The sequence below is a fragment of the Cyanistes caeruleus genome, chromosome 5, assembly GCF_971803275.1.
Source record: "Cyanistes caeruleus chromosome 5, bCyaCae1.hap1.1, whole genome shotgun sequence".
Lineage (NCBI taxonomy): Eukaryota > Metazoa > Chordata > Aves > Passeriformes > Paridae > Cyanistes > Cyanistes caeruleus.
In genome coordinates, this window is record NC_141705.1 from 22,409,652 (window position 1) to 22,434,586 (window position 24,935).

General features: G+C 39.0%; 2 protein-coding genes across 37 annotated transcripts in view; both read left to right on the top strand.

The window, feature by feature from the left end:
• Positions 1 to 16,231, top strand: part of PGM2 (phosphoglucomutase 2) — a 41,498-nt gene extending 25,267 nt beyond the window's left edge. For all 3 annotated transcript variants that reach the window (XM_086891058.1, XM_023925381.2, XM_023925380.2), the window contains exons 4-14: positions 320 to 404; positions 1,589 to 1,672; positions 2,237 to 2,430; positions 3,547 to 3,736; positions 4,403 to 4,500; positions 6,834 to 7,014; positions 7,133 to 7,226; positions 8,324 to 8,453; positions 10,893 to 11,082; positions 11,685 to 11,818; positions 12,650 to 16,231. In XM_086891058.1, the coding sequence (XP_086747184.1) occupies positions 320 to 404; positions 1,589 to 1,672; positions 2,237 to 2,430; positions 3,547 to 3,736; positions 4,403 to 4,500; positions 6,834 to 7,014; positions 7,133 to 7,226; positions 8,324 to 8,453; positions 10,893 to 11,082; positions 11,685 to 11,818; positions 12,650 to 12,752 (1,483 nt within the window). In that variant the 3' untranslated portion in view covers positions 12,753 to 16,231. The remainder of the gene's footprint in view (positions 1 to 319; positions 405 to 1,588; positions 1,673 to 2,236; positions 2,431 to 3,546; positions 3,737 to 4,402; positions 4,501 to 6,833; positions 7,015 to 7,132; positions 7,227 to 8,323; positions 8,454 to 10,892; positions 11,083 to 11,684; positions 11,819 to 12,649) is intronic.
• A 1,737-nt stretch (positions 16,232 to 17,968) lies between these two features.
• Positions 17,969 to 24,935, top strand: part of TBC1D1 (TBC1 domain family member 1) — a 99,289-nt gene continuing 92,322 nt past the window's right edge. For 7 of the 34 annotated variants that reach the window (XM_086891011.1, XM_086891022.1, XM_086891025.1 and 4 more), the window contains exon 1: positions 18,286 to 18,466. The gene's annotated coding sequence lies outside the window, so the exon portion shown is untranslated. Of the gene's footprint in view, positions 18,219 to 18,285; positions 18,467 to 18,709; positions 19,200 to 21,325; positions 21,444 to 22,048; positions 22,225 to 24,935 lie in introns of those variants that run through there. The other 27 variants (XM_023925372.2, XM_086891026.1, XM_023925377.2 and 24 more) reach the window with 18 other exon arrangements.

Here is a 24,935-nt window from a genome sequence, read left to right on the forward strand (position 1 = left end):
TGCCTTGTGTGATCCATGATGGATTTATATCTACAACTATATTTTCTTTCTGTAAAGTGAATTAATATGTGTGATTTACAATATTCTTACATACTGGTAATGCCAAAGCAGTTGTTAGAGGTGTGCTTTGTCTATTGGGAATAGTGAGGGAACACATTTAAATTGGGTCTGTATAATAATTGAGATATATTGTTAAGTGATGGTATTTGCTGTCAGGATTTTGTAATTGCATTAGGGTAGGAGGGAAGGCTGTGAATTCTAGTAAACTAATTGGTAAGAAAATGAATATATTCCCAAGGTATCTTTTCTTCCTGTTTAGGTTTGCAAGACTTGCTGCCAATACCTTCATCAGTCAGGGAGTTCCAGTTTATCTGTTCTCTGATATAATACCAACTCCCTTTGTGGTAGGTTTTTCTATTATGTCTTTTTACGTACTATATCTTCTTTATATATATATACAAATTCTGTCAGATAACCTTGCATTATTTATATTAAGGATAACTGTACAAACAGTTCTTACTTTTTAAGCTCTTCCTGCAGTCAGTCTTGTACTTATTTAGCTATATATAGTTTACAACATCCATAGCAAAAGAAGGGAGAATGTGGAATGTCAGCAGATTACTGTGGAGTCTGAAGTCTGAAACATACACTCACATTTGGCAGGATTTTTACCTTTTTTTTGGGGGGGACAAGGGGCGAGTATTGAATCCATAATAGCAAGTTGTTGGAGTGCAGTGATGTTTTGCCAGAAGGGTTGTTGGAGTGTGTCCACGATGGCCTCATCAAAACACCAGGTGTCTCCAGAGCAATATAGAAAAGCCCTGCTCTTGGCCCTGGTACTAAAAGAAATAATTTCTCCCTATACCAATTGCTCCAGTGAGCATTGCAAACAGAACACAGCATTTTTATACTGATAATTTTATTTTTTTTTTGTAGATTTAGGGTCAAATTCTTAATAATGCAGCTTAAAGTGGTGTTGCAAGAGCTGCAGTTGATTGCATTTCACTATTAAATAAAGTGAAATAGGAGTAAATACAAACTGGAGCTATGTTTGTGAATAATGCTTTATTTTTCATTCACTCCACCTGTTTTGAGCTAATTTATAGGAGCTCTCTCCAAAACAATTCCTTTCTGAACCCCAATGGAGTAGTTGCTCCCCAGGCTGCTCCCAAAAGACAGCATGGATGAGACTGCTTGAGCTGCAGTTCTCTGTCCTGTGCTGACTTTGGTCATTACCCCAACAGACTTGGCATCCTCTAAGGTCTCAGGTACCTCAAATCATTCTAGAGTAGGCAGCATGTGCATCTGGCTTCCATATAGAAATACACTACCCTAAAGATTCACAAGGCATCTGGAACAATATTAATAACGTATAAATGGAAAAATGTGCAAGAAAAAGCAAGGGCTGAAGTTGTGCCACATGGAATCTAGTGAAGCAAGTACTGTTTAGCTTCTGCTTTAAGGAGTCAGTGTGTAGGAATCACATCCTGACTTTTCATTCAGCACTATGGAAGTATTATATGGGCATGAGAAGAAATAATATATAATATGTTGCACATTCTACTCAAGTAACTTTTTCTTGTTACAGCCATACACAGTAACTCATCTGAAGCTTTGTGCTGGAATTATGGTTACTGCTTCCCATAATCCAAAACAAGACAATGGTTACAAGGTATTCCAATGTGATCTATTTTCTGGCTCTGCTTTTTCCATGTAGAGAAACTAATGCAATTGTATATAGTTCCTATAATGGTATAGACTAAATTAATTACTATCTCTTTATCTCTCCTATCTATTCTATGTACTTAAAGGTAGAATCATCTTAAACTAATAATATAATTAAAGTCTTTGCTTGAGAAAGCAGAATGCCATTGTAATCTGCTGTCCACACTAAAAAACACAGCTGAATTGCCAGTCATTCAGCAGCTGGGCAGTCTTATACAGACTGTTCCGAAAATACAAAAATGGAAGTTTTCTCAGTAAATGACCAGGCCTTGTTTTGTGTGTCATTATAGATCTTGATATCTTTTGATAAAATTAAACTGCTGCTTTTTTTAATAGAATAAAAAAGGAATGTGAGAAGAAACACTGAGAATATGAACAGAATACTTTGGGTATACCTAAGCCTAATTTACTGTAATACTCTAGTGAATGTACTGCACCTTAACCAACAAAAACATAACAAAACTATCTTATAAGATTCATGCTCATATATTCACTTACCTATTTTATTTAGGTTTACTGGGAAAACGGTGCTCAGATAATTTCTCCTCATGACAAAGGAATTTCTCAGGCTATTGAGGAGAACCAAGAACCGTGGCCTCAGGCTTGGGATGACAAACTGATTGACAGCAGCTCACTACTTCATGATCCATATGCCATGGTCAATAAGGAGTATTTCAAAGACATACAGAAACAGTGCTTTTACAGGTGACTGGTGTTAATTCCTTTAAGAATATAGGATATTCCATCTAGTATGTTAGCCAGGCAGTTTAAATTGATAGAAGTGAGGGTGGCCACAATCCTGCCATGATCCAGTTCTGCCTGTGCCTTTTTGTCGTCTTTTGTGGTAGCACTGGCAGCTGTGTGGTGGTGTAGTAAGACAGTTCATAAAGCTGTCCTGGCAGAAGTCAAACCCAGAAAAGTGAGCAAATTTCTGATGCTGTCTCCCTGTATTTTCATGGCCTTGCATCAGCCAGGTGTCACAGCAAGACTGGAACTGTTGGAGGTGAGCTGGCATGGACAGCCCACCAGCCTTAAAACAAGATTCTGAGAGACAGTGAACCAGGTTGTTAAGCCAGTTCTGGACAAAAAAGTTCTTGCTCTGTCCTTCCAGCCTTGCTTGTGCTCCTAGTAGCCTTGGGGGCCTTACAACAGCCTATTCTTATCACTTGCTTAGTAAAATGTTTACTCAGCAAAATGAAGTGGATGTTTTGTTGGTGATTAACAGTTAGAATTGATTTATGTAGTAGATGAGTATCAACCTTTTAGATCTGCTTATTTTATGTAGAAATTTTAACCACCAGTAACCATGTTCTTACTCTTGCTAAAAGCAGTTAAAAAGAGTTACTAGAAAGCTGGGGCTACTAAACTGCTTTTTCAGAATTGGATTTAAATGTCTCCTTAGGAGTTTGCATGATTTTAGGTATGCCAAACACTTTTTACCTCCTAAAAGTGAGTATGCTCAAATTGGGCAGGCTGCTGTTGACTCCCTGTGTTCACAGTCTTTGGGGCTGGTTTAAATGCTAGAGTTGGGGATGAAAAGTCTCTTTTCACTTGCCTTGTCTGGGATATGTAGAGTGCACTGTCTTTCTTACTCCAGTGATTTGCACATACCAGGATATTGGATGTCAAGAGTGACTCATATTGTTAAAAAATGAGGCTAAGCCGATTTTCAAGCCATTACTTTTAAATCTCACCTCCTTTAATTCATAATTTTATGAACAGTGGTGTAGAATACTGAGTTGTATCTGTTTCCAAACGTAGTCAGTTTTGTGCAGAACAGTCTTCCATGTCCAAGTTTACTATTGACCTGTTTTATTTCAGGAATATAAACAAGGAAACAAACCTGAAATTTGTTCATACTTCTGTGCATGGCGTAGGACATAAATTTGTGCAGTTGGCATTCAAGGCATTTGACCTCAGCCCTCCTTTTGCTGTTCCGGAGCAGAAAGATCCTGATCCAGATTTCCCCACAGTGAAGTATCCAAATCCTGAAGAAGGCAAAGGTGTTCTGGTAAATTTATTTATTTATTTATTTATTTAATAGTTGTGATGTCTCTCAGTGTTTTCCTTTTTGCCAAAAGTCACAGCTGTAGATATTGGTGGAAAGTCTATTTTTAATCTGTTTCATAGCCTTACATTTAGTGAAGAGTTAGCTGGTATCCTGTCATTAACATAGCCCTCTTTGAACCAGACAGGTAGTAATTAGCTATAACTTTGAACTGCTTTGTTCTATGCTTTAACAGAATGGGCAGGAACTGCACATGGGACAAAGTGGTAGTTAATTTTTAAAAATAAAATAATAATAAAAATCTTCACAGTTGTTTTTGGAAGGCTTCTACTCTTTTGTTCTGACACAACACCAGGAGGGGGCAGAAGTCCTGACAGGTGGTTAGAGTTTCTGCTACTATTTCTGTTACACTTTGTTTTTGAAGGATCCCATTAAATCGAGGTAGCTTTTAAGTTGTGCTACAGAAGTGGAATGATGTAGGTAAAGTCAAAGGTCCTGACTATGTTCTTCTGCTGCCAGGCTAGAAGTTTTTGGGTATTTTGAGAGACACGTAATGATTGTGTGTTTGAGATTAAATAAATTGGGAAAATTACTTAAAACCTATAAAGAAAGTGAAAATATTATTTGGGAATATTAATGCTCATCTCGTCCTGCTTTCCACTTTTCCAGACATTGTCTTTTGCTTTGGCTGAAAAAGACGGGGCAAGAATCATTTTAGCAAATGATCCTGATGCTGATCGACTGGCAGTGGCAGAGAAACAAGAGAGGTATGGTAATAAAGTAATGCAAACCATTGACATTTTTACTCCCAAGGTTAGACTCATTTGAAGAATTCTTGTTACTTGCGTTGCAGAGGAAGAATAGTCACAGTAGTAATTTTTTGGATTGAAAACACACAGAAATATGAGAAGACTGTATGAAGCAGACCACGGTAGGGGCAGGATATGAAATAATGATCAATATTAGACAGTGTTCAGAAGCCTGAATAAATAGTTGGCACTTGCTGTAGTTTGGGCATGCACAGAAGCATGTGAATTGTTATTATTGTGCCATACCTTTTCAAAGGTGGGTTTTCAGTTAGGTTTTTTTCACTTAAGATCAATAAACGCTTTTTCATTCTAGGTTTATTAAACAATAACTTGGATTCAGGAGAATCTGTATAGTTCCCTGATAATCTCTTTTTCTTCATATGAGTGTCTTCTTTCTCAAATCCTGTTAAACCAAGCACTTTACTAATCATCAGATGATTTGTGCTTCTCTTGCTCAGTTTCCCACTTCTTTACATAATGTTATGTACTTGCTTTTCAATTTCACCTTAAGGTTTTTCACAGTTTGGTACTTCTTGGTGTAGTCATTTGTACTCTCCCTTTCAAGAACCACCTATATGTGCATTATTTGTCTTTGTATACCCAGTCAAAGAAGGGGGTCACAAACGGTAAACTTGCTCAGTCAGGGGTTTACCATAAATTGATCATATTTGTGAAATGGAACCTATAGTTCTGACTCAATATGGCTGTCCCCTTGTTTCATTCCCTCTGATATCCTGTACTTCTACAATTGTTTACATTTCTGTATTGTGATTTTATCTGATGAATAAAAGAAAGCTGAAGTTCAAACAGTTGGTATCATATCTACAAATAGTGGTGTTTCTTCTTTATCTATCTTGATAAATCAGAAACTAATCTGAGCAGTTAGAAGCTATAAATCCTTAGTAAAAATAAACTTCAAGGTTTCCAGCTTTAAGAGGATCAGAAAAAAATCTGCTGCTGGGCCAGCATATATGATTTCCCTGTGCATAAGAGCCAGAAGAGGGATGTAAAATTATGGCAATGGTCTTTGGTACACGAAGGATGATATGGACATCTGCTAGATGCCCTTAGTGGATGTGGATAAATTAAATAGTTGGATCTGTATCAGTCAGACAAATTTCCAAAGTCCAGTAAAAGGAGACAGTGCAAATACCCATTTTCCTCAACAGATGACCAAAAAAACTGAAGTAGTAGCTTTAAAAGTGGCAGTATTTTCTTTGGAGTTTTGGGGTGCTTTTAAACTCATTAGCCTCACAGCATGAACTAAGGAGGTTTCTCTGCCTTTGGAAGAAGGATGGTCTTTTGTGGACATTCTGCTGTATCTTGCACTGTGTTAGTTGGAAGGTTCATATTTCAATAGTGTTGGAGAGGGGCGTTAGTTTATTGTATCCATTACCAGTGAGAGCGTGGTGCTCTCATTCTGCTACCTATAGCTCGTTGTTTAGCCAGTCTTGGTGTCTCCTAATTTCCAGTCCTGTGTCTTCTCAGACTTCTGTCATAGCTTTTCATACACTAATCAAATATTAATATAGGCTTCTACAGTATCTGTACTTCTTCTTTGACAGAACCTCCTGCTAGAGCACACTCTCTCAACACTCTTACACTAAGTTGCCGCTGTGCATTGCTTTGTGCCTGTTGGCATCAATAAATGCAGGAGACTGAGTCTGCTTCTCTTTCACAACAGGTACTGTTTCTGTAGGTCTTGGTTTTGTCAGTTTGAAAGTGTCTCTGTCCCCTTTTGTGACCAGGAATTTTTTTGACAATTTTGACATTTGTCTCTTCTTTTCTTCATTTTTTTGCCTGTTCTAGCAACACATCGATATTAATCTTTTTTACCCATTTAAGATTTTTTTTCCAATCTTCCCAATGACTAATTGATGTATTTGTGATTAAATGAAAAGTATTTGTCACTAGGTTAACTAAAAATACTGATCACTTGAGAACTGTATTTTTGTCTCTCTGTGCTTGTCTTAATCACTGAGTTTGTAATTTGTATGCTGAAAATTTTTGTTTTACTTAAAATATATTGGAAATATCACTGTTTTATCTTTGGATAACTGCAAAAGCTTATGTGTATGATGGAGAAGAAAGGTAATAGTTTCAGAATGCATTGAGGGAGGAATTTTTTTCTTTGTTCATTATGAGCACATGATACCTTGTTACTGTAACTTGAAATTCCAAGGCAGTGGTTTATTTGTTAATATTAATTTATAGAAGAACCGATAAGGTTTTTTTTTTGCCCCCTGTGTTATCCTTTGATTTCATACTTTCTAATATTTTTTTGCCTCTAGTGGTGAATGGAAAGTGTTTTCTGGAAATGAACTAGGAGCTCTTTTAGGCTGGTGGATCTTCACTTGCTGGAAAAATAACAGTAGGGATACTTGTGCCATTAAAGATGTCTACATGTTATCCAGTACTGTTTCTTCCAAAATTCTGAGAGCAATTGCACTAAAGGAAGGTTTTCACTTTGAGGTAAGCAAAATGTTACACATTATACCATGTTTTTTTATTAGCTAGCCTACAAAGTGTCATATGCTTATAAAACATTGCTTACCTTTTTAATGCCTTTGATTTCTCCTCGCTGCTGTAGGAAACACTGACAGGTTTCAAGTGGATGGGCAACCGTGCCAAACAGCTCATGGACCAGGGGAAAGCTGTTCTCTTTGCATTTGAAGAGGCTATAGGTGAGGGACAGAATGTTATGTTTTCGTATCTTGCAAAACAGTGAAAATAGAACAACTGCAAAAAGTGGTAGAATAGCAGGGAATCACAGAATGGGTAAGGTTGGATGGGACTGCTGGAGGCCATTTGGTCCAGCCTTGCTACTCAAAAAAGGCTTCCTAGGGTACATTACACAGGATTGGGCCCAGATGGTTCCTGAATATCCCCAGGGAAGGCTATTCTACAGTTTCTCTGAGCAATTTTTGCCAGTGCTCTGTTAGCGTTTCATTAATGAAATAAAATGTAAAAAAAAAAAAAAGGTAAAAATGGCAACGTAAGGGTGTCCTCAATACAATGGGTGTATTTCCAGTGAGTAGCAGATAATTATCTATTTGGCTAATTGATACTAGTGGTTAAAACTTTTGTATCTCTGCTTAGCACAAAGTTTGTGGGCTAGGAGTATATATGTACAGCAGCATGGCTATGCAGATTTGGATTGCAAATTCTGCATAAACTATTTTTAAAAAACAGAAACAAACACATTTTCCAGACTTGGAGTTGAGTATTTTTACCTGACAGATTTAAGCTCAGTGTAAATGGGAATAAAATAAAGTAAAAACTACTTCAAATTACATTTGTAAACTGGAAAGCCATAGTTGAAAGCCACAAATGAAAGTTATGAATTCATGAGAAGGAAATTGTAAAGCTATAGTGCTATTTAAGTATGTCAGTACCTGAGAACCAGAGAAAAAGTCACTAATTTCACACATAATTATCAGTGTTACCTTATGCTACTGTATAAGGTAATCACATTTGAGACAATGTTATACTTGCATTATTCCTGCAGTGTGGCATTTCTCTTTCTAGAAAGCTCCATAAAGACCTGGGAGTATGTGGCACTGATACAATGCAAATCTCTGTCTTGAAATTCCATTAAATACCTTGCTTATTAAAACGAATACTGATTAGAAGATACAATTTTTCTACTTTTGTTTTGACTCTAAAATGTCTATACTATGGTAATGTGCATTTCTCCTTTCAAAGATGTTGGCTAACCTTCTCTCCCCATCCTATTTCCTGTTAAAAATGTGTCAAATTATATCTAATTTTCCTTGTTTAGGGTATATGTGTTGTCCTGCTGTTCTGGACAAAGATGGTGTCAGTGCTGCTGTTATAACTGCGGAAATGGCCAGCTTTCTGGCAAGCAGGAATTTGTCTTTGTCTCAGCAGCTGAAAGCTGTCTATGATGAGTGAGTTCAATTTTAATTTTTTATTTTCAGATTTTCTCAATTTCACATACTGGGGTTAATAGGGACTCAATAGCAACCTGTAGTTTATAAAGAACTAAAATACGATTATTGTATTATTAAAACAATTCTGTGCTAATAGTAAACTTCCAGAAAGTGTTCCTGTCTTGTGGACAAATATATTACTTTGTTTTGTGTTGTTTTAGGGTTTTTTAGATATAATAATAACTACCTTACTAATTCTCTATTAGTTAATGAGATCTTTTTTTCTTCATTTGTCTGAAATGTTTTTTCCTTTTGGGAAATTCTGCACTTGGGTCCTTTTACAGAAGATTGGGCAGGTTTTTGGCCAGCTGTATTGCTGACCTGTAGAGATTATAGTGTTTCTTGCTGCTTAAATGAGCCAGACACACAAAAATGTTGATGGCAGAATGGGTCTAAGTAGCTCTGGCTTATTTATGCTGTATATAGAAGGAAGCCAGCTTACTTCTGTCCTTGCAGGGCTACTTATGATTAAATTAATTCTAGTTGGCTCTGAAGTTAGGCTTTTTATTGTATTAGTCTTTTTTTTTTTTTTATAGATTATTGTTGTTGAGTTTTGGTTGTCCTTTTCTCTTTCTGCCCCTGATTAATGAGATTTGAGCTGCAAGCTGTGACTAGCCATTACTCTTGGCTATATACAGCTGGGTATCCCTCCAAGAACTTCTAGTATGAGGCACTACTTTTTCTTTTGTTCTTTTTTAATAGATTCAAAGAAATCAATAAATATTTGATTTCATGGGGCAGGGAGTGGTTTTTGTGGAGGTTTTGGGTTGTTTGTTTTAAAGGAGGGAGAAGCATGGGCTATTTGATACTCTCCAGCTCTACTTGTCTTGTAGACACTAACAGGAGAGAGTGGAACCTGCAAAGAAACTCATGGAAAATTTCAGCCTTTGTGCCACTTGTTTTGCCAATCCTGAGTTCTTATTTGTGTGCAGCATTAGCCATGCTTGTTTCATCATCTCCTTAGGAAGGAATCAAGTGGTAAAGACTTGCTTATGCTGCGTACATAAATTGTGTGATATGAGAGCATGAAAGAGGAATTCATACGTAGAGTGGCAAATACAGTATCTGATATGAGAATTCCCTTAAATGCTACTAGCTGGAAGTGCATATTCAAGAATTAAATATTCAACTTCTGGCTTGAGGTTTTTTTACTATTTTTTTATATACTAATACAGTAAACACCCACTTCAGGTTGACCTCAGAATATTTGACAGAGTGTAATTGAGCTGTGCCACAATGCTGCTGTGCACATAGCCACTGAAGAGGACTTGGAGCTGCTTTAGCATAAAAGCAGTCTGTAAGATGTCACTGCACATAGTCACTTTGTGGCAGAGCTACAGATAGAGGGAGAGATACAAATCTGCCCGATTCAATTGTTGTTTGATAATGAGCTGGAAGGAGGGGTCTTGTTTTGTTTTGAGGGGTTGTTTAGTATGTGTTTGATTTTTGTTTGTGGCTAATATAGAGTTGCAGTTTTCTACTACTTACTACTTTACTTTTTTGTTAGATTTGCCTTCTGAGTTATAGTTGAAACAGAAGAAACTCTATTTTGTATTTTGGAAATATAGAAGGGGAATCTGTCCTGAAGTAAATTCAGATCAGAAAAAGGACATGCTCCTAGGAGGCTTATTACTTCTTTCAGATACAGGATAGGTTTTGTTAATTCCCTTACTGAACTCCTAAGACTAATTTAACTACTATTAATCTTCAAGATGTCCATTTAGTATAAACATGACTCTGTTTAAGAAGGCATTCAGATTTCTAGTGCAAACATCCTAGTACTAATGAAGATTTTGCCCCTCAGATTTTCACTGCCATCAAGGATATTTATCAAGTCTTGATCTGTAGCAAGAGCTCACTTGAACAACCAGTCCAGGCTTGTATGTTTTTCGACAATATGCTGTTTTGAAAAGTCAGTGTTACCGGGTCATTCATCTTTGATGCATCACATTACCTGGCAGCAAACAGGTGAGGTAGAGAGACAATGTTCAGAACAGTTTGGTTTAGTAAAAACACTTTAATGGGAGAGTAGAAACGTTTTAATGAAGTGTGATTGGGAAAAGCAATCTAGGATTTGTTTTACTTAGGAAAGATCAGCTGGAATCCACTCAAAGAAGCTATTAGCTGTAATCCCTTCCATTGGTGGTTAGAGCTCTTCAAGGCAATAATGGTATCTTTTTTTCTTCTGGTTTTGCTGTAAACACTGTTTTTATCATTAAAAATAAAAGGCATCTGCACAGAAGTTTCTTTAAAGTATGTAAAATGGGATAATTAAGCTGTTTATATATTTTTTTAATTTTAAGGGCATGAACTGATGCTTCAGTTGGATGAGTATGAGTGTTGCTTTTTGGAAGGTTGTATAATGTGTCTGGATTCCCTAATATTGTGTCTTCACAGATATGGCTTCCATATTACCAAAGCTTCGTATTTCATCTGCCATGATCCTAAAGTTATTCAACAGCTTTTTGACAACCTTAGAAATTTTGATGGAAAAAACACATACCCAAAATCTTGTGGTAGATTTAAAGTTTCTGGAATAAGGGATCTAACTACTGGGTATGACAGCAGCCAGCCAGATCAAAAGGCTGTAAGTATCTTTCTAAATTGCATGTAAAGCATACACACATACATACATAAAACATTCTGTGGAGAAACACTAGACGTGTTTACATACTGAGTCATAAAATAAGTTAGACTGGTGACAATTGTTTTGCCTTAGTGAGAGGAAGTGAAGCCAAGGGGGTGTTGGGTTTTTTGTTAGGTTTTTACAGTATACTTTTCTCTCCAAGATGACAGCTTGTAAAGGGCAGTAGGAGGATCCTGCTGCCTTGCTATAGCAATCTGCATTGTTTTCTTGCGGGTGCAAGTTAAACTGTCTATTAAGATGTGGCTTTGGATTCTACATTATTCCACAATCTCCACTTCCTTTCCTCTTGGGAAATGCCATGATAGCTCAACTTCTTTTAGCAGTAAAAGAGTTGCCTAGATTTGAAATTAGCTACCTAGCAGTGATGCAGTTCAACCAGATTCCAGGCTGAGGGCAAGCCTGTCCGACCACAATGTTGAAGAAAACAGAGCTTAACTATAATTGTAGTTGATGCTTTTATCATGTTATCTAACATCAAGTCGTGGGTTTATATATAGTCTCTTTCCAAGTTAAAAAAAAAAAAAAATTCTTAATATTTCTAGATACTTCCTACTAGTAAAAGCAGCCAGATGATAACATTCACTTTTGCTAATGGAGGAGTGGCCACAATTAGAACCAGTGGGACGGAACCAAAGATCAAATACTATTCTGAACTTTGTGCACCCCCTGGAAACAGGTAATGTCACTTACAGCAATACATTTGGTGTAGTAGAGTCTGTGTGGATCTTTGGTATTGTTTTAGTGAAATAGGAGCTCTCCATGATCAAATAATATTACTAAAGTCATTTTAGTCAGTGTATTTGTGTAAAGCTTCAACTCTGCAAAATTTTTTGACACATTCTTGTTACTGTAATTTCTTTGAACTCAGTTTTGCATTCAGTGAACAATATCAGCAAAAACATTCTGCCTTAAATAAATGCAAATATTTTCACCCCTTTTTTACATACATAGTTCCTTTAAAATTGTTTAATCCAATATAAAGTATTTTAATATATTTCAAACCTTTTTATGTTTAATAATTATATCCTTAACTGTTAGCCTTGGAAATCATACAATCTTAAAGATAAATAATTATTAGCTTATATAATGAAAATAACACTTTTTCACAGATGAAAAGTCATCTAAGAATACTGTTACAAGTATAAAAATTACACTTATAATCACTTACATTTAGTAACAGAAGATCTTCTGAACTCAAATTTGCCATTCCACTTTAGATTATACTATATATATAATAATCTATATATAGATGATCATATTATATTTAAATAGATTATATATAGACTATATATGGAGTTCTATTTCTTCATAGTCTTCATGTATATCAGTTGAAAGTGAACATCAGTGCATTGCCATAAGAAATCAAATATATACACTTTCAGCATTAATAGAAAATGTTTGTCTAAAGCAATGCAACAGATTTAGAAATTCCTCATACTAAAAATATACATTTTAGCTTTTCCATTATTTCACTGTTTTCTATGTTTGTGTGATTTTCATTTTCCAGTGATGCTGAACAGCTGAAGAGGGAACTAGATGAATTGGTCAATGCTCTTGAAAAACACTTCTTTCAGCCAGAAAAAAACAAACTTCAACGAAAGACTGAGTAAAATAGCAAAATAACTACCTTGATTGGGTTTTGCAGCATTAGAAGTGCATTATTTAAGGAGTTGAAGTTTTTTTAGGACCAAACTGAGAACTCTGACTATAAAGAATTATGCTTTTAAGAGTTACTTTGGGTACTCTTAGCTCTAGTATCTTATTTTGACAGGAAAGTACCTTTACCCTTAATGGACCAAAAAACCCATCAGTTGAACTAAAAGCTTTATGAACTGAAAGTTGACTGCAAATGTATTTCAATCAAAATTTGTTTTAATTAAATATAAGTAATATTCTGGTATCTGAAACAGCCTTTTTTGTGGTGACTTGTTTCTTTTGTGTGCATATAGTCTGAAAACACTATGCAACTTTGTCTAGGTTTAGATTTGCAAAGCAAGTTCTCCTGTTAACAGGAAATATTTAAAGCCTGTGGTGAGATGGACAAACTTGGGGCAGATGATTCAGAAGTAGTGATCTTTTATAGGGATTTCAGCCCAAATAAATGAGGAACTTGCAGCAAATTTTTTAAATATCTATTTGCTGTGGGACTATATATCATATTCCAGGCTAAAGACACAGTGTACTGAACTGTCTTTGAATACCATGAACCCATTAAGATAGTATATCTACATACAGCACCTTTTTGTTGCCTCACTGAACACAGTTGAATTAGTTCAATGCATAGCCCAATTTTGGAGCCTCTCACACTGTTTGCTGCCCTGACTTGGTGCATAACTCTGTGTTTAACTTAGAGCAGAAGTTTCCATTTCATTGCATGCTCTTGTCTGTGCTTGCAAAGCCTGAGAGGGTTTTTTGGAGTTTGCCAGTTGACTTTAATATAGTGCTTTTCTGCATTTTCAGTACTTGCTTCGGATATTAGTGTAGCATTAATAGTCAGAACCATAGGTACATACTTAGAAATGCAAAATTTCTAAGCTTGATTATCCTCCCAGAATTCAAGTCCTCTGTGCTTGTTATTTTCAGTGCAATTTGAAGATTGCAGCAGTTGTGCAGCATGGTACAGAGAGGCAGCCCTGGGGGACTGGAAGGAGAAGAAGTTTTACAGTCTGATGTACCACTGTAGATCATGTGCAGTCTTGTGGTGAGAGGCCTCAAAAATGAGTCTGGGGATGCTTCAGGGATCTTTGGTGGTTTATGACACCTTCTAAGATATGACAGCTGCCTCTCAAGTCAGCCTAGTTGAGTGAATTATGACACATCAGAATGAATACCTTCAAGCCTCCATGTGAATGTCCCTGTGCTTTTCCAGAGGGGAGTTTTCATGCCTGAGCTAGTTGTGTAATGGGGGACATTGGCATGATAAAAAGCACTATCCCATCATGCAGGATCTGCTTACTGGCTTCCTCCTTGCTTGAAGGCAGACAGAGGAATGGTTCTTCAGGAGGCAGGCTGGGGCAGTGCCTTCTATTTGAGCATTGATGAGCTACACCCAGGGCTGGAAGAAGTTTTGTGGGTCTGCACAAGCCTGCAGCCTTGGGCTTCAACAAGGGAGGTGATTCTTTCCCTCCACTCTGCTCTTGTGAAACCCCACCTGGAGTACTGCATCCCAGCACAAGAATGACATGAACCTGTTAGAGTAGGTCCAGGGGAAAGTCATGAAAACAGCCAGAGGGTTAGAATACCTGCACTGGGAAAAAAGACAGAGAGTGCTGAGGCTGCTCAGCCTGTAGAAGAGGCTATGAGATCTTTCAATATATGAAGAGAGCTTATAAGAAACATACTTTTTACCAGGGACTGTAGTGACAGGACAAAGGGAAACAGTTTTAAAGTGAAAAAGGATAGATTTAATTGGATACAAAGAAAGATTTATTTTTTTTTTTTATACTGAGGGGCATGAGAAATGGGAACAAGTTGCCCAGCAAAGCTGTTGGATGCCTGAAAGTGTTCAAGGCTAGGTTGGATGCAGCTTTGAGCAGTCTGATCTGGTGAAAGGTGTCCCTGCTTCATGTAGGGTGGTTGAACTAGGTGATTTTTAAAGGGGACCTTCAGACTGAAACCATTCCATCATTCCTTTTACTTTCATTTGTATTGGGAGGACTCACATTTATTTTGGTACAGAATATGTTAAAGGATGCTTTACTGAATTAATGGGGAAGAACTGAAGACAGAGGATTAGAGGTTCTGTTTTTTTTATATGTTTGTCTTAAAATCACAGGCTAGAGAGGCATATTTTACATGTGCCTTTTACAAAGCTGGATTAGGATTTTGCTAGTGTTAGAAGTCTGGAAGTGAGACCTGCAATGCACTCATGTGTACTGAAACATCCTTAGTATGGCTTTAGAGGATCTTCAGAAACAGTACAGACATTGGATGATGACCTAATCTTTATCATTGTCTTCCTAAGGTAAAAGAGTTTCTTGGCTCCATTCGTTTCTCTATTCCAGACAGAAGTTAACAACTTGGGGGCGGGGGTTGTGTGACCAAAAAAAGCAGCTGCTTGAGCAATTACAACAGACTGCAAAATTACAAGAGAAAACTTGTTATTGCTAAAGTCTTTACCAACTTGGTGTTGCGTCAGAGAAAGAGGATCTAGTACTGAAGTAAAGAATCAAAACAAAGGCAGCAAGAGTATAGCAAAGAGAGAAGTTAGTATTGCAAGTCAGAATGGGTGTTAAGCTGCAGTTTCTTTAGAGCTGGTCTAATTCTTACACTAAAGTGTTGTGTAAGATAATGAAGCCTACTTAGACAGACAAATGTAATTTATAAAAGAGCAGCCTTGAACTGGGAGCAAGTGTACTTACTAGTGTTCTATCCAGAAATGGGAATTGCCATGACTGGAATGAAGAGTGCTTACAGCCCAGACTGAACTCAGGCATAAGGGAATTCTTGGCTGTTTCTAGAGAAAGACACATCCCTACGTTACCAAAAACATGTAAAACAAGCCTGTTTTATATAACAGATGAAAACACAATTCCAGTTGTAAACAGTTGTGAAACCCCAGTTTTAAACATTGATCCTATAGGGGATTAGGCCTATGGGACTAGAGGGGAGGGCTGAGAAAGATGAGCATAGTATTCCAAACTCTGCCAAAATAAAACCCCAAACAATAATGCTTTAGGAGTAGACCAATGGACTTCACTTAAAGGTTATTAGTTTTTTTACAAGCCCAGTTTCATAAAATTTACTGAATAATTTAAAGTTCAGGGATGGATTGAAACAGTTTGGCTGTTTCATTCCATCTTCCTTACAGGCTATGAACTTAGTCCATGACATGTTATGTAAAAATACTGTTATGATACTCAAGTACTGTACCTGAGTTGCAAAAGGATTTATCTGATAATTTTGCTATATACAACAAATCAAATTTGCTATATACAACAAATAAAAGGATAACTGGAATTCATTCCAAGGGAAGGTTTATTATATAAGCAATTTTCATGTTGTACAAATGTGTGCTTGAATATGTAACTGATTTACCTACAAAAAGTTTCTGTAAATAAAGTTTTTCTTCTTGCCAATTCTTTTAAAAGTTCCAGTGGTCATGGCTTTTATTTTCACGTACCACCAACAAGCAACTCTTATATCCTTGATTAACAATCACTGGAAATAGTAATATTAATATGGTATTAAATTAACAGTTGCTAACCACCAGTGTAAGTATTAACAAGTTTGGGGATTTTTAGGATTCTGACGCTGAAGGCATCTGGATGCCATATGTATATATAATTAATTGTAAATAAAAATAACCACCACTAAAAGTTTTCTGTCTCTAAGTACAAAACTAATCAAAGGTAATTAAGCTGAATTGCTTTCTTTCCCACTACATTTTTGCACTATACAAGATACACATTCATCAAGGTTAGTATTCCTGATCAACTTCAGGAAGTAGAAGCCAACATCACTGCATCAGGATGCAGAGAAGGAATGCTGTTGAATGTAGCCTGAAAGGTAATGATTAGGCAACTTTCATTGCAGGCAAGCTGAACATTCTGAGGCTAATTTCTTTTCCAATATCAAAGAGGAGAAAGAAGAAAGTATTTCTAATTGTGATGCTCTAGTATTGACTTTGGTTGTTGTTCAAGGATTTTCCAAGAAGCAATAAATAGTCTCATAGAATCCTTATCAGTTTCATTATGTTTTTTGAAAGGCAACAGTGAAGCAGCTAAAAAAGTCTTCCTAAGATCATTGGTTGGTAATTTCTGAAAGCATGAGCCTTGGCTGAAGTGCCAGAGCTGTCTGGGTGGGAATTGTGGTTCACCTTCTGCTACAGCATGGTTACCAGAAGCATATAATGCTCAGTCAGGTTTAAAATGAGCAAAAGGGCATACTTGACTTAGGTCCTGGTATTGGGTGATAACTGGAGTAAGAGCATGGTCCTTAGTTGTGATGGTTTAAAATCGAAAGACAGGCACTGGTTGCAAGGAGATGGCATTCCTCTTTCCAAGGATCGTAAAGATGTCACTGAAAAGCAAAAGGCACTTGTACCTATTCCCATATCTGAAGTGAAAGCAGCAAACCATGACCTGAGCACAGACTGGGAGCAAGCACTCTGGGTGAACTGCTACTAACATACCTCAATTCACTTACCAGCGATCCTATGGAAGCACACCTAGATGCCAAAGGTCATGGAGACACAAAGCACTTTGTACCTACGTGTGTATCTACACTTTATAAGCAGGGATGTCCTTGGATACCAGAATCTGCTTGTTTCTCATAATCTGCGGCAACATTGTGCTCGCATTTAACAGCTTGATTGTTTCCCTCACAGCAGCAGAGCAGATTTCCTTTAGAAAGCTCTGATTCTAGAAAAGCACACAGACTTAAAAGTAAATAAATCAGTGGTCTTACTGCCAAGAAGACTTGAAATTAATTAAGTGCAAAAGTGGTTTGCACAACGGGGATGTAGGGTGCCTTAATCATCTTCACACGCAGAGAAGTATAATTAAGTCTCCAGATCCATTCATGCCTTATCCTTCCTGGCAGCTGGAAGACCAACTAATACCTATTCTTACAATGATTTTATGCATACGCAAGTGTGGTTTCTTTGAGGAAGCCGTCGAGGTGACTCAGGTGAGCTCTCAGAAGGCTGCCCTGCGGCCAGGGCTGGGCCCACAGCCGAGTGGGGACTCGACCGCTTCAGAGCCCGCGAGCCGGGCTAGTTCAGTTTTGTCAGCAGCCTTGGCTCGCCACTTCAGCTCACCCCGCCATCGCCCAGGCTCACTACCGCAAGGCGACAACACGTTTTCCGCGAGAGATTACAACCTGTGCCAGACACACGGGGCAGTGTCGCCGAAACGCTCTTCAAGAGGAACTTAACGGGCGAGGGGAGGAAGTTTCAGCTGCCCGCTGTCGCGACATGGGCGTCCCCCTGTCGCCGGCCATCTCTGCCGGGCGCCCCGAGATGCTGTCCGCCCCCCCGTGCCGGGACCAGCCGCCTGTTGCTATTTTCGCCCGCGCTGGCCAGCGGCCCGGCCGGGTGTGCGGCGCGGGTCCCTCTCGTCCCGGCCCGCCGGCAGGTAGGGGAGGGGCGGGCGGGCGGCGGAGAGGGGCAGGAGGAAGAGGGCAGAGCAGGAGGCAGCGGGCAGGCAGCGGAGAGGGGCGGGCGGCGGAGAGGGGCAGGAGGCGGAGGGCAGCCCCTGGCCCGTCCCGGAGCCCGTTGCCGGCCCCGCCCGCCTCCCCGCGCGGGGGGTGCCCGGCCGCGCCTGTCAGCCCGCGGCCGCAGCCCGCCGACGGCACTTCCCTGCGGCGAGCACATCCTGCGAAGGTAAGCGGCGCCCGGGCCTGTCGGGGGCAGCGGTGGGGCCCGCCGTGCCTCCGCTGCGGGCCGGCCCGGGGGAGCTGCGCCGGCGGGGCCGAGCAGCGTTTTGGGAGGGTAGGGGGAAGGAGGAAGAGCAGCTCCTGGCGCAGAGGAAGTGAAGAGTTGTGGCGGGGAGCACGGCACCCGCGCTGCGAGGGGGAGCAGTCCCCGGCGCCGGGCGGCTCCGGCCGGGGCCCCCCGCGCCTGGCCGCGGCGGGAAGGGCGGGCTGCGCGCTCCCGGCCGCCGCGGCGGGGTCGCGCCCTGGCTCCCGGCGGAGCCGCTGCTCTGCCTGAGGGAACAGCGTTGCTGCGGGACGGGGCGGCCGGGCAGCGGGGACGGGGGCGCCGGTGCCGCTGTTCTCGGTTGGCGGTGTTCTGGGAGAGCTGGCTTCTCAGAATAACCGAAAGACCCGCTTGAATTTAATCTGTCGGTGACCTGAGGTGCCTTTAGTTCTTTTTCTGTTTTGTCTGCTGTTTCCTCGCCCACCTATGCAAAATCGGTGGATATAACTCCTCCCAGAGCCCGCTCCGTCTCGGAGCAGCAAAGCGGCTCTTGCTGGGCAAAAGCGGACCTTTCCTACCCTGGCACCACCAGATGTAACTTCGAATCCGCCTGCAGCGGCGCAGTGCTCTGAGGGCCCTTTAAATTCGCCAGCTAAGCCAGCAAGGGAATGATCTCTTGAAACTGCGTTCACGAGAGGTATGGAACGAATGTGGTTATTTATAGCGCAGTTTGAAAAGACTGGGGCCTTTGTGTGCTGTGTTTTATTTGGGAGAGAGGCTAACACGGCAGATCTGCTGTAGGAACCTTCAGTAGTGCAGATGGTGGGATTTGTGTCTGCGTTAAGCCCAGAGATTGAATGGAACATCGTGGGTCAAAATTAATAAATTACACATTTTCTGAATAGCGAATTTTGGAGCTGATCTGAGCTGATGCATATGACTATACTTTTAGCATTTGTAGGTGCTGAAATAGAAATTTCTCACAGTTTCTTATATAGGAATGCCGAAAATCACAGGTAATACACAAAAGTATAAATGTTTGCAGGTGAGAACGTCAGGATGGAAGGAAAGTGAAACACATTCAGTGATATGTGGATGACTTGACACTTTTTTCACTTTAATTTGGTTAATTGCGAAGTTGAATGCATTTTGGCTGTGGATATGCAATTGCACAGAAAAGAATGCTGTCCATAATGTAATTTACCTTGCAAGCTTTCTTTTACAAAGTTGTGTTGGTTTGGGTTTTTTTAGTGCATTACTGCATTTAGAGCATAGAACAGCTCAATATTTTGTTCAGCTGTGTTCTGAATCAGAACACTTCAGTCATCAGCATATTAATTTCCATGGACCTGATTAAGGAAATAGCAACAGGCGTTATGGGCAGGAACAGCTATTTTCTTCATTTGATAGTTGATTATAAATGTGTGTGTAATCAAGAACATACTACCATTCTATTGCATTTTTTTTTTATTAATAGCCTATTTTTAAAACTTACTTGAGGAGTGATATAAACGCTGGCTGTACTGGTAAATATTTTAGGTGTGTTTGTTACTGGAACCAGTACCAGAGTAAATGGTCAAATCTGGACCGCAGTCTGGAGTTGCTGACAGCATTTAAGCATTACATTATTTGAAAAGTCAGAAGTTAATGAAAAAATAATGGAAATTAAAGCTAATTTCTGATGCAGATTGGTTTCTGGACTTGCACATGCTGTTGCCCAGAGCAAACCATAGCTTCAGAAGGAAACAGCATATAATAAGTAACTTTGAGATAAAAGGAATATCCTTGCAACAATAGGGGTGTGTCATGCTTCCAAGTGCCTATTTGAATTAAATTAAATACTTTTCGAACACTGTTCTTAGCAGTGTCATGACAAACTTAATATTTATATTCTCATTTGTGTTTCTCTATATATTCTGCCAGGTGGATAGAGAAATCTGTCATCTTGAGCAAAGACAATGTAAATTTCAGTTAGGGATCAGAAAGAGAGGGAGACAAGTGGTATTTAGTTCTGCCTAGTGTTCCAGAGTTCTGGCTGCATGCCAGGGCTCCTCATAATCCTTAAGTAGTATGATATTTCTGCTAAAATAATCAGTGGTGAAGTGCAGTCAGTACCAGTTCCTCTGGTTCCATTTGTCAACACGGTTCAGTGTTAATGCCTTGCAGAGAGGACCTGAACAAATTTGTGCTATTTAACACCAGCTGTTTTTCATAAGACCTTGCTGTATGGTTGCATTTTTTGCTTAGCTTCTTGAAAGGAAGAAAACTGACTTAGAGAGGCTTATATAAACTAAAGCTGGTGTCATGTCCCAAACCTGATGTGGAGGAACTGCACAGCTGTCTCTCAGAAGAACTGCAAAGGTCGAGGAAGATGGAATATTTCTGTTCAACTCCCAGCTCGAACCCCTCATTTATTCATTGCTGTGTGAAAGCTCTCACTGTCCCTGCTTGATGCATCTCCTAAGTTTGTCAGGTCTGCTGTGAGTCCCAGCACTCCAACAACTACCTAAGTAGGGAAGGAGCTGGAGGATAATAAAGGGTTGCTTAAGTCTGCAATTACCAATGTTCTGAACAATAATTGAAAACTTCTGGCTTCATGTCTGTATTGAATTTAGTCCGGTTGAGAAGAAAGGACAAAAGGAGAACAACACTTTGCCACTGTCAAAATTTGTCTTTTTTTTAAAAATTTTTTGGGGGGTGGGGAGGGGATGTTTTTTTGGTCCTCTCTTTGTCTTTTTTCTGTATTAGTTTGAGTCTATCCCAGATCTGCCTGGTGTTCCCCCAGGTGTACAAACCTGATTTTTCAGTGCCTCACTTTTCCAGGTTACTTACACAATAACCCCACAAGATTCTTCTTCCTAATCTCAAAGTCTACCTGGCCCCATCTAACCAGCTGGCACCTGGAGCCAATTCCTTGCCCTCTTTGCTTTCTTGAGAGAAGGTGAGTTTTGAGAATGCTGTCCTGTGTGATGCTGCTTAGACATGTACCTTCACATGGGGTTCAGAATGGCAAAAACAATAATTTGTGTAGCTCTCCCTTTCCTGCGGTCTTGCCATCACCCTGCCTTCTCTCTGAAGGCGTCCCTTTTAACTTGGTGGCATAACACAGTGAGAATGTAACTTGATTTTGGAGAGCAAGAGTCTAATATATAATTTTTTTTTCATTGGTTTAGGGATTTAAAAAGCACAGTATCAGATTTTGCTAGAACAGGACCATCAGTGTAGTATTGCATGCTTTCTAAGTCTGCTCCCTGCTTGTGAGAAGTCGCTGGGTTGATCAGAGCAAAAAAGAGAAGTTGAGGACAAAGGGCACACATGTGTTCCCATGTGTATCTTCCCCATTAATGAGTCAGTCTGGTGTCCCCTAATATAGAAGGCAGGGATATATATATATTAATGTGGTTTGTGTATCTTACGCACTACAGTTCGGCTGTTTTTATGCTTATGGCGCAAATACACCCAAATACACCTAAATCAAAGCAGACTAAACAGTAGGAACAAAAAGGTTCATATTCTCTATGTCTCTATAAACTGTATTTTTCTCAGCAGCAAAGCTGTCAGCTGAGGAGTGCCACTCAAGCTGCTCTCAGTTTTGAGAGCAAGGGCGACCAAGATCCTTCAAAAGATGCTGGTGGAGAGGAGAAAGAGGAGCTGTCCCAGTCGTATCTGTGAGCACTGGGAGAACACATCCAGTGTGCTAAGCAAAGCCCAGAGTAATGAAGGTGATTGGCTCTTAGAACTGCCAAAGGAATATCAGAGTTGAGGTAGAAGGAAACTAGTAGACAGATTTATTTTTGTATCTTTTCTGTTCCCTCTTGGATTAGAGGTGGAATAAACATTTAGTAAGAATGAGTTAATCAGACACTTGGGAGGAAGAGGAAATTTCTTTGAGCCTACTGTACTAATATGTATGATAAACTCCTATGGCAACAGCAGAGCCAAATTTCAGAGGGCATGAATTGAAAGGTTGCAACCAAAGATGAGTAAAGGTGCTAAAATTTAGCATAATAAGCAGTGGAGTCAGGGATGGACTGAGAGCATGGCTACTCTTTGGCCATAATGTGTGCTTAGTTTTATGGCTGGGAAAAGGCCCGTTTAAAAGAACAAAACTATTTTTAGGTCTAAATTAAGCATGTACATAAATACTTCTTAGTCTTGAAGTAAAACCTAGTCCTTGATGTAAACTCGAAGGACATTAACACCAACAGCATGAAACTGGCATAAATTCTGGCAGCATTTGTTTACAGTAAGTGACAGGAGGGGAAAACAAAGAAAGAATGGCTGGGAAAGGGAAATGGAACATGAAGAACAGTAACATAGAGAACAATTTCGGTTAGATAAGGAGACTTTCTGATGCTGCTAAATTTGTGCTCTGAGAAACTGCACTTTCAGCCTCTTCTAACATTAGGGAAAGAGATCATCTATTTTGACTTCTACTTAACTAGTTTGATTTAGTAGCAAGTAATTAAAGTAGTTTAATTTAGTAGTAGGTATTTTTCTTTGGAAATAACAAATGCAGACATTGGAGTATTTATGCTGTTGACTTTCCAAGGTGTTTATTTTTTTAAAAAGAGATGAATGTCAAGAAGCTTCACATTTATATTAAATACATTCCATCAGTACAGTGTTTGTTTAAATATGACTGAGTATCAACCTTGGGTTTTTTATATACTGCTGAGTTCCTAGTTAGCATGCTAATATGATATTGCATGTGCAAAATATTGTGATATTCACTTCTCTTTGAGGCTGTATTGCCTTGTAGATCTGGGGTAAAAGAGCATGGTAGATGGCAGTAATTAAAAAGAAACTTGAAAAGTTTATTGGAACAAGGATGACTTTGTTGTATTTTTGCATGCCTGTAATTTTTTTAAGATGGATTCTCAGAAAACACAAATAAGAAATTTGCCATAAAAAGTGTGTGGCTAATACATAATTTTCTGTCTGGTAGCTCAGTTCTCCTGTTTTCAACTAAGAATAAAGTTTTCTTAGGCTTTCTTATCCTGAGATTATTGTCTGTGACACTGAGTGACAAGAGCACTAAAAGCTAAAACCTTGATTTTTATGTACTTTAGACTACACACCATGGTAGTTACAAATTAATTCAATCTTCCCTGCAGTTGCTGAACTATTTTTCATTGTTGCAGTTAAGGAGAAAAAATCTGTAATAGTTTGTCAAAGAATATACCATTTTGATCCTTGGCTGATGGAAAACTGTAATCATAACTGTGTTTAGCAGTCTGTGTTGATAAGGTGTAAAAATGCTTCCTGAAGCTGCTATGCCATTTAGAATCACAGGATCATTGATGTTGGCAAAGGTCTCCAAGATCATCATGTCCAGCATTTGACTCAACACTGCCATGTGAATTAGATTATAGCACCAAGTACCATGTCCAGTTGTTTCTTGAACATTTCCAGGGACAGTGACTTCACCACATCCTGGGCAGCCTCTTCCAATCCTTACCACCCTTTCAGTGAAGAAATTCTTCCTGATGTCCAACCTGAACCACCCTTGCCACAGCTTAATGCAATTTCATTTAGGATGTAATGAATTTATGTTAATTTAAAGATGCTTATTTTCTTGCTCATTTGTGAAATAAACAAAAAAAACCTCCCAATACTTAAAATGAGGTGTACAAATTCTGGATTTTCATGGCCCTTTTTCTCACACCTCCTATGTGCAGATGCACATACAGAGGATTAAGAAAAAAAAAAAAAATGATCCACACATCTAGACTGCTATTTATTATTAATTCATTAAATAGTATCTTGAAAACTTGCACTTGTTAAATTTGCTATTCTTGGAACCGGTAATGTTGCCACAGTGTTCCTTTGTGAAAAGATGAAAAAGTCAAAAAGGTAAATGTACCCAAAGATGATTTCTGCAGTTCTCTTGTTTTTACAGTTTGCCAGTTACTGAAGAAACATTTTTCCCCACTGGGACATTTACAGATTGGTTGCATTTTAAACAACTCAAAATTAATTTCCATCTTGAAATTTTTGAAAAAGTGTTGGGGCTTCTTTTAATCATGAAATTTCCTTTCATTTTCAACAAGGTGAAAGACTGTTAAAAACTCAGTCTGAAAATAATATTACAAGAGCGAATGAAGGACAAAGTTTAATGGAAACACATGAGAAAAATAGTGCTGGTTTCCATCATATTTGTAGACGAACAAAGACAAGAAATACTGTTGCCACAGTACACGGATGCCATTTATCCAGTGTTATCCAACTTGTTCAAATGTAATTAAAATGTTTTTTAAGGATATCTTGGTACTATTTATGGTTTTTTTAATAGGTCTTATCATGAGAAACTCTCTTAAGACTGATGGTAAACTAGTGTCCTGGTATTTAACCACAGGCAATTACAGGCCTGTCAGCCTCCTGTCAGTCTCACACAGTATAATGTAACAGCTGAAACTAGGGTCAGTTGATG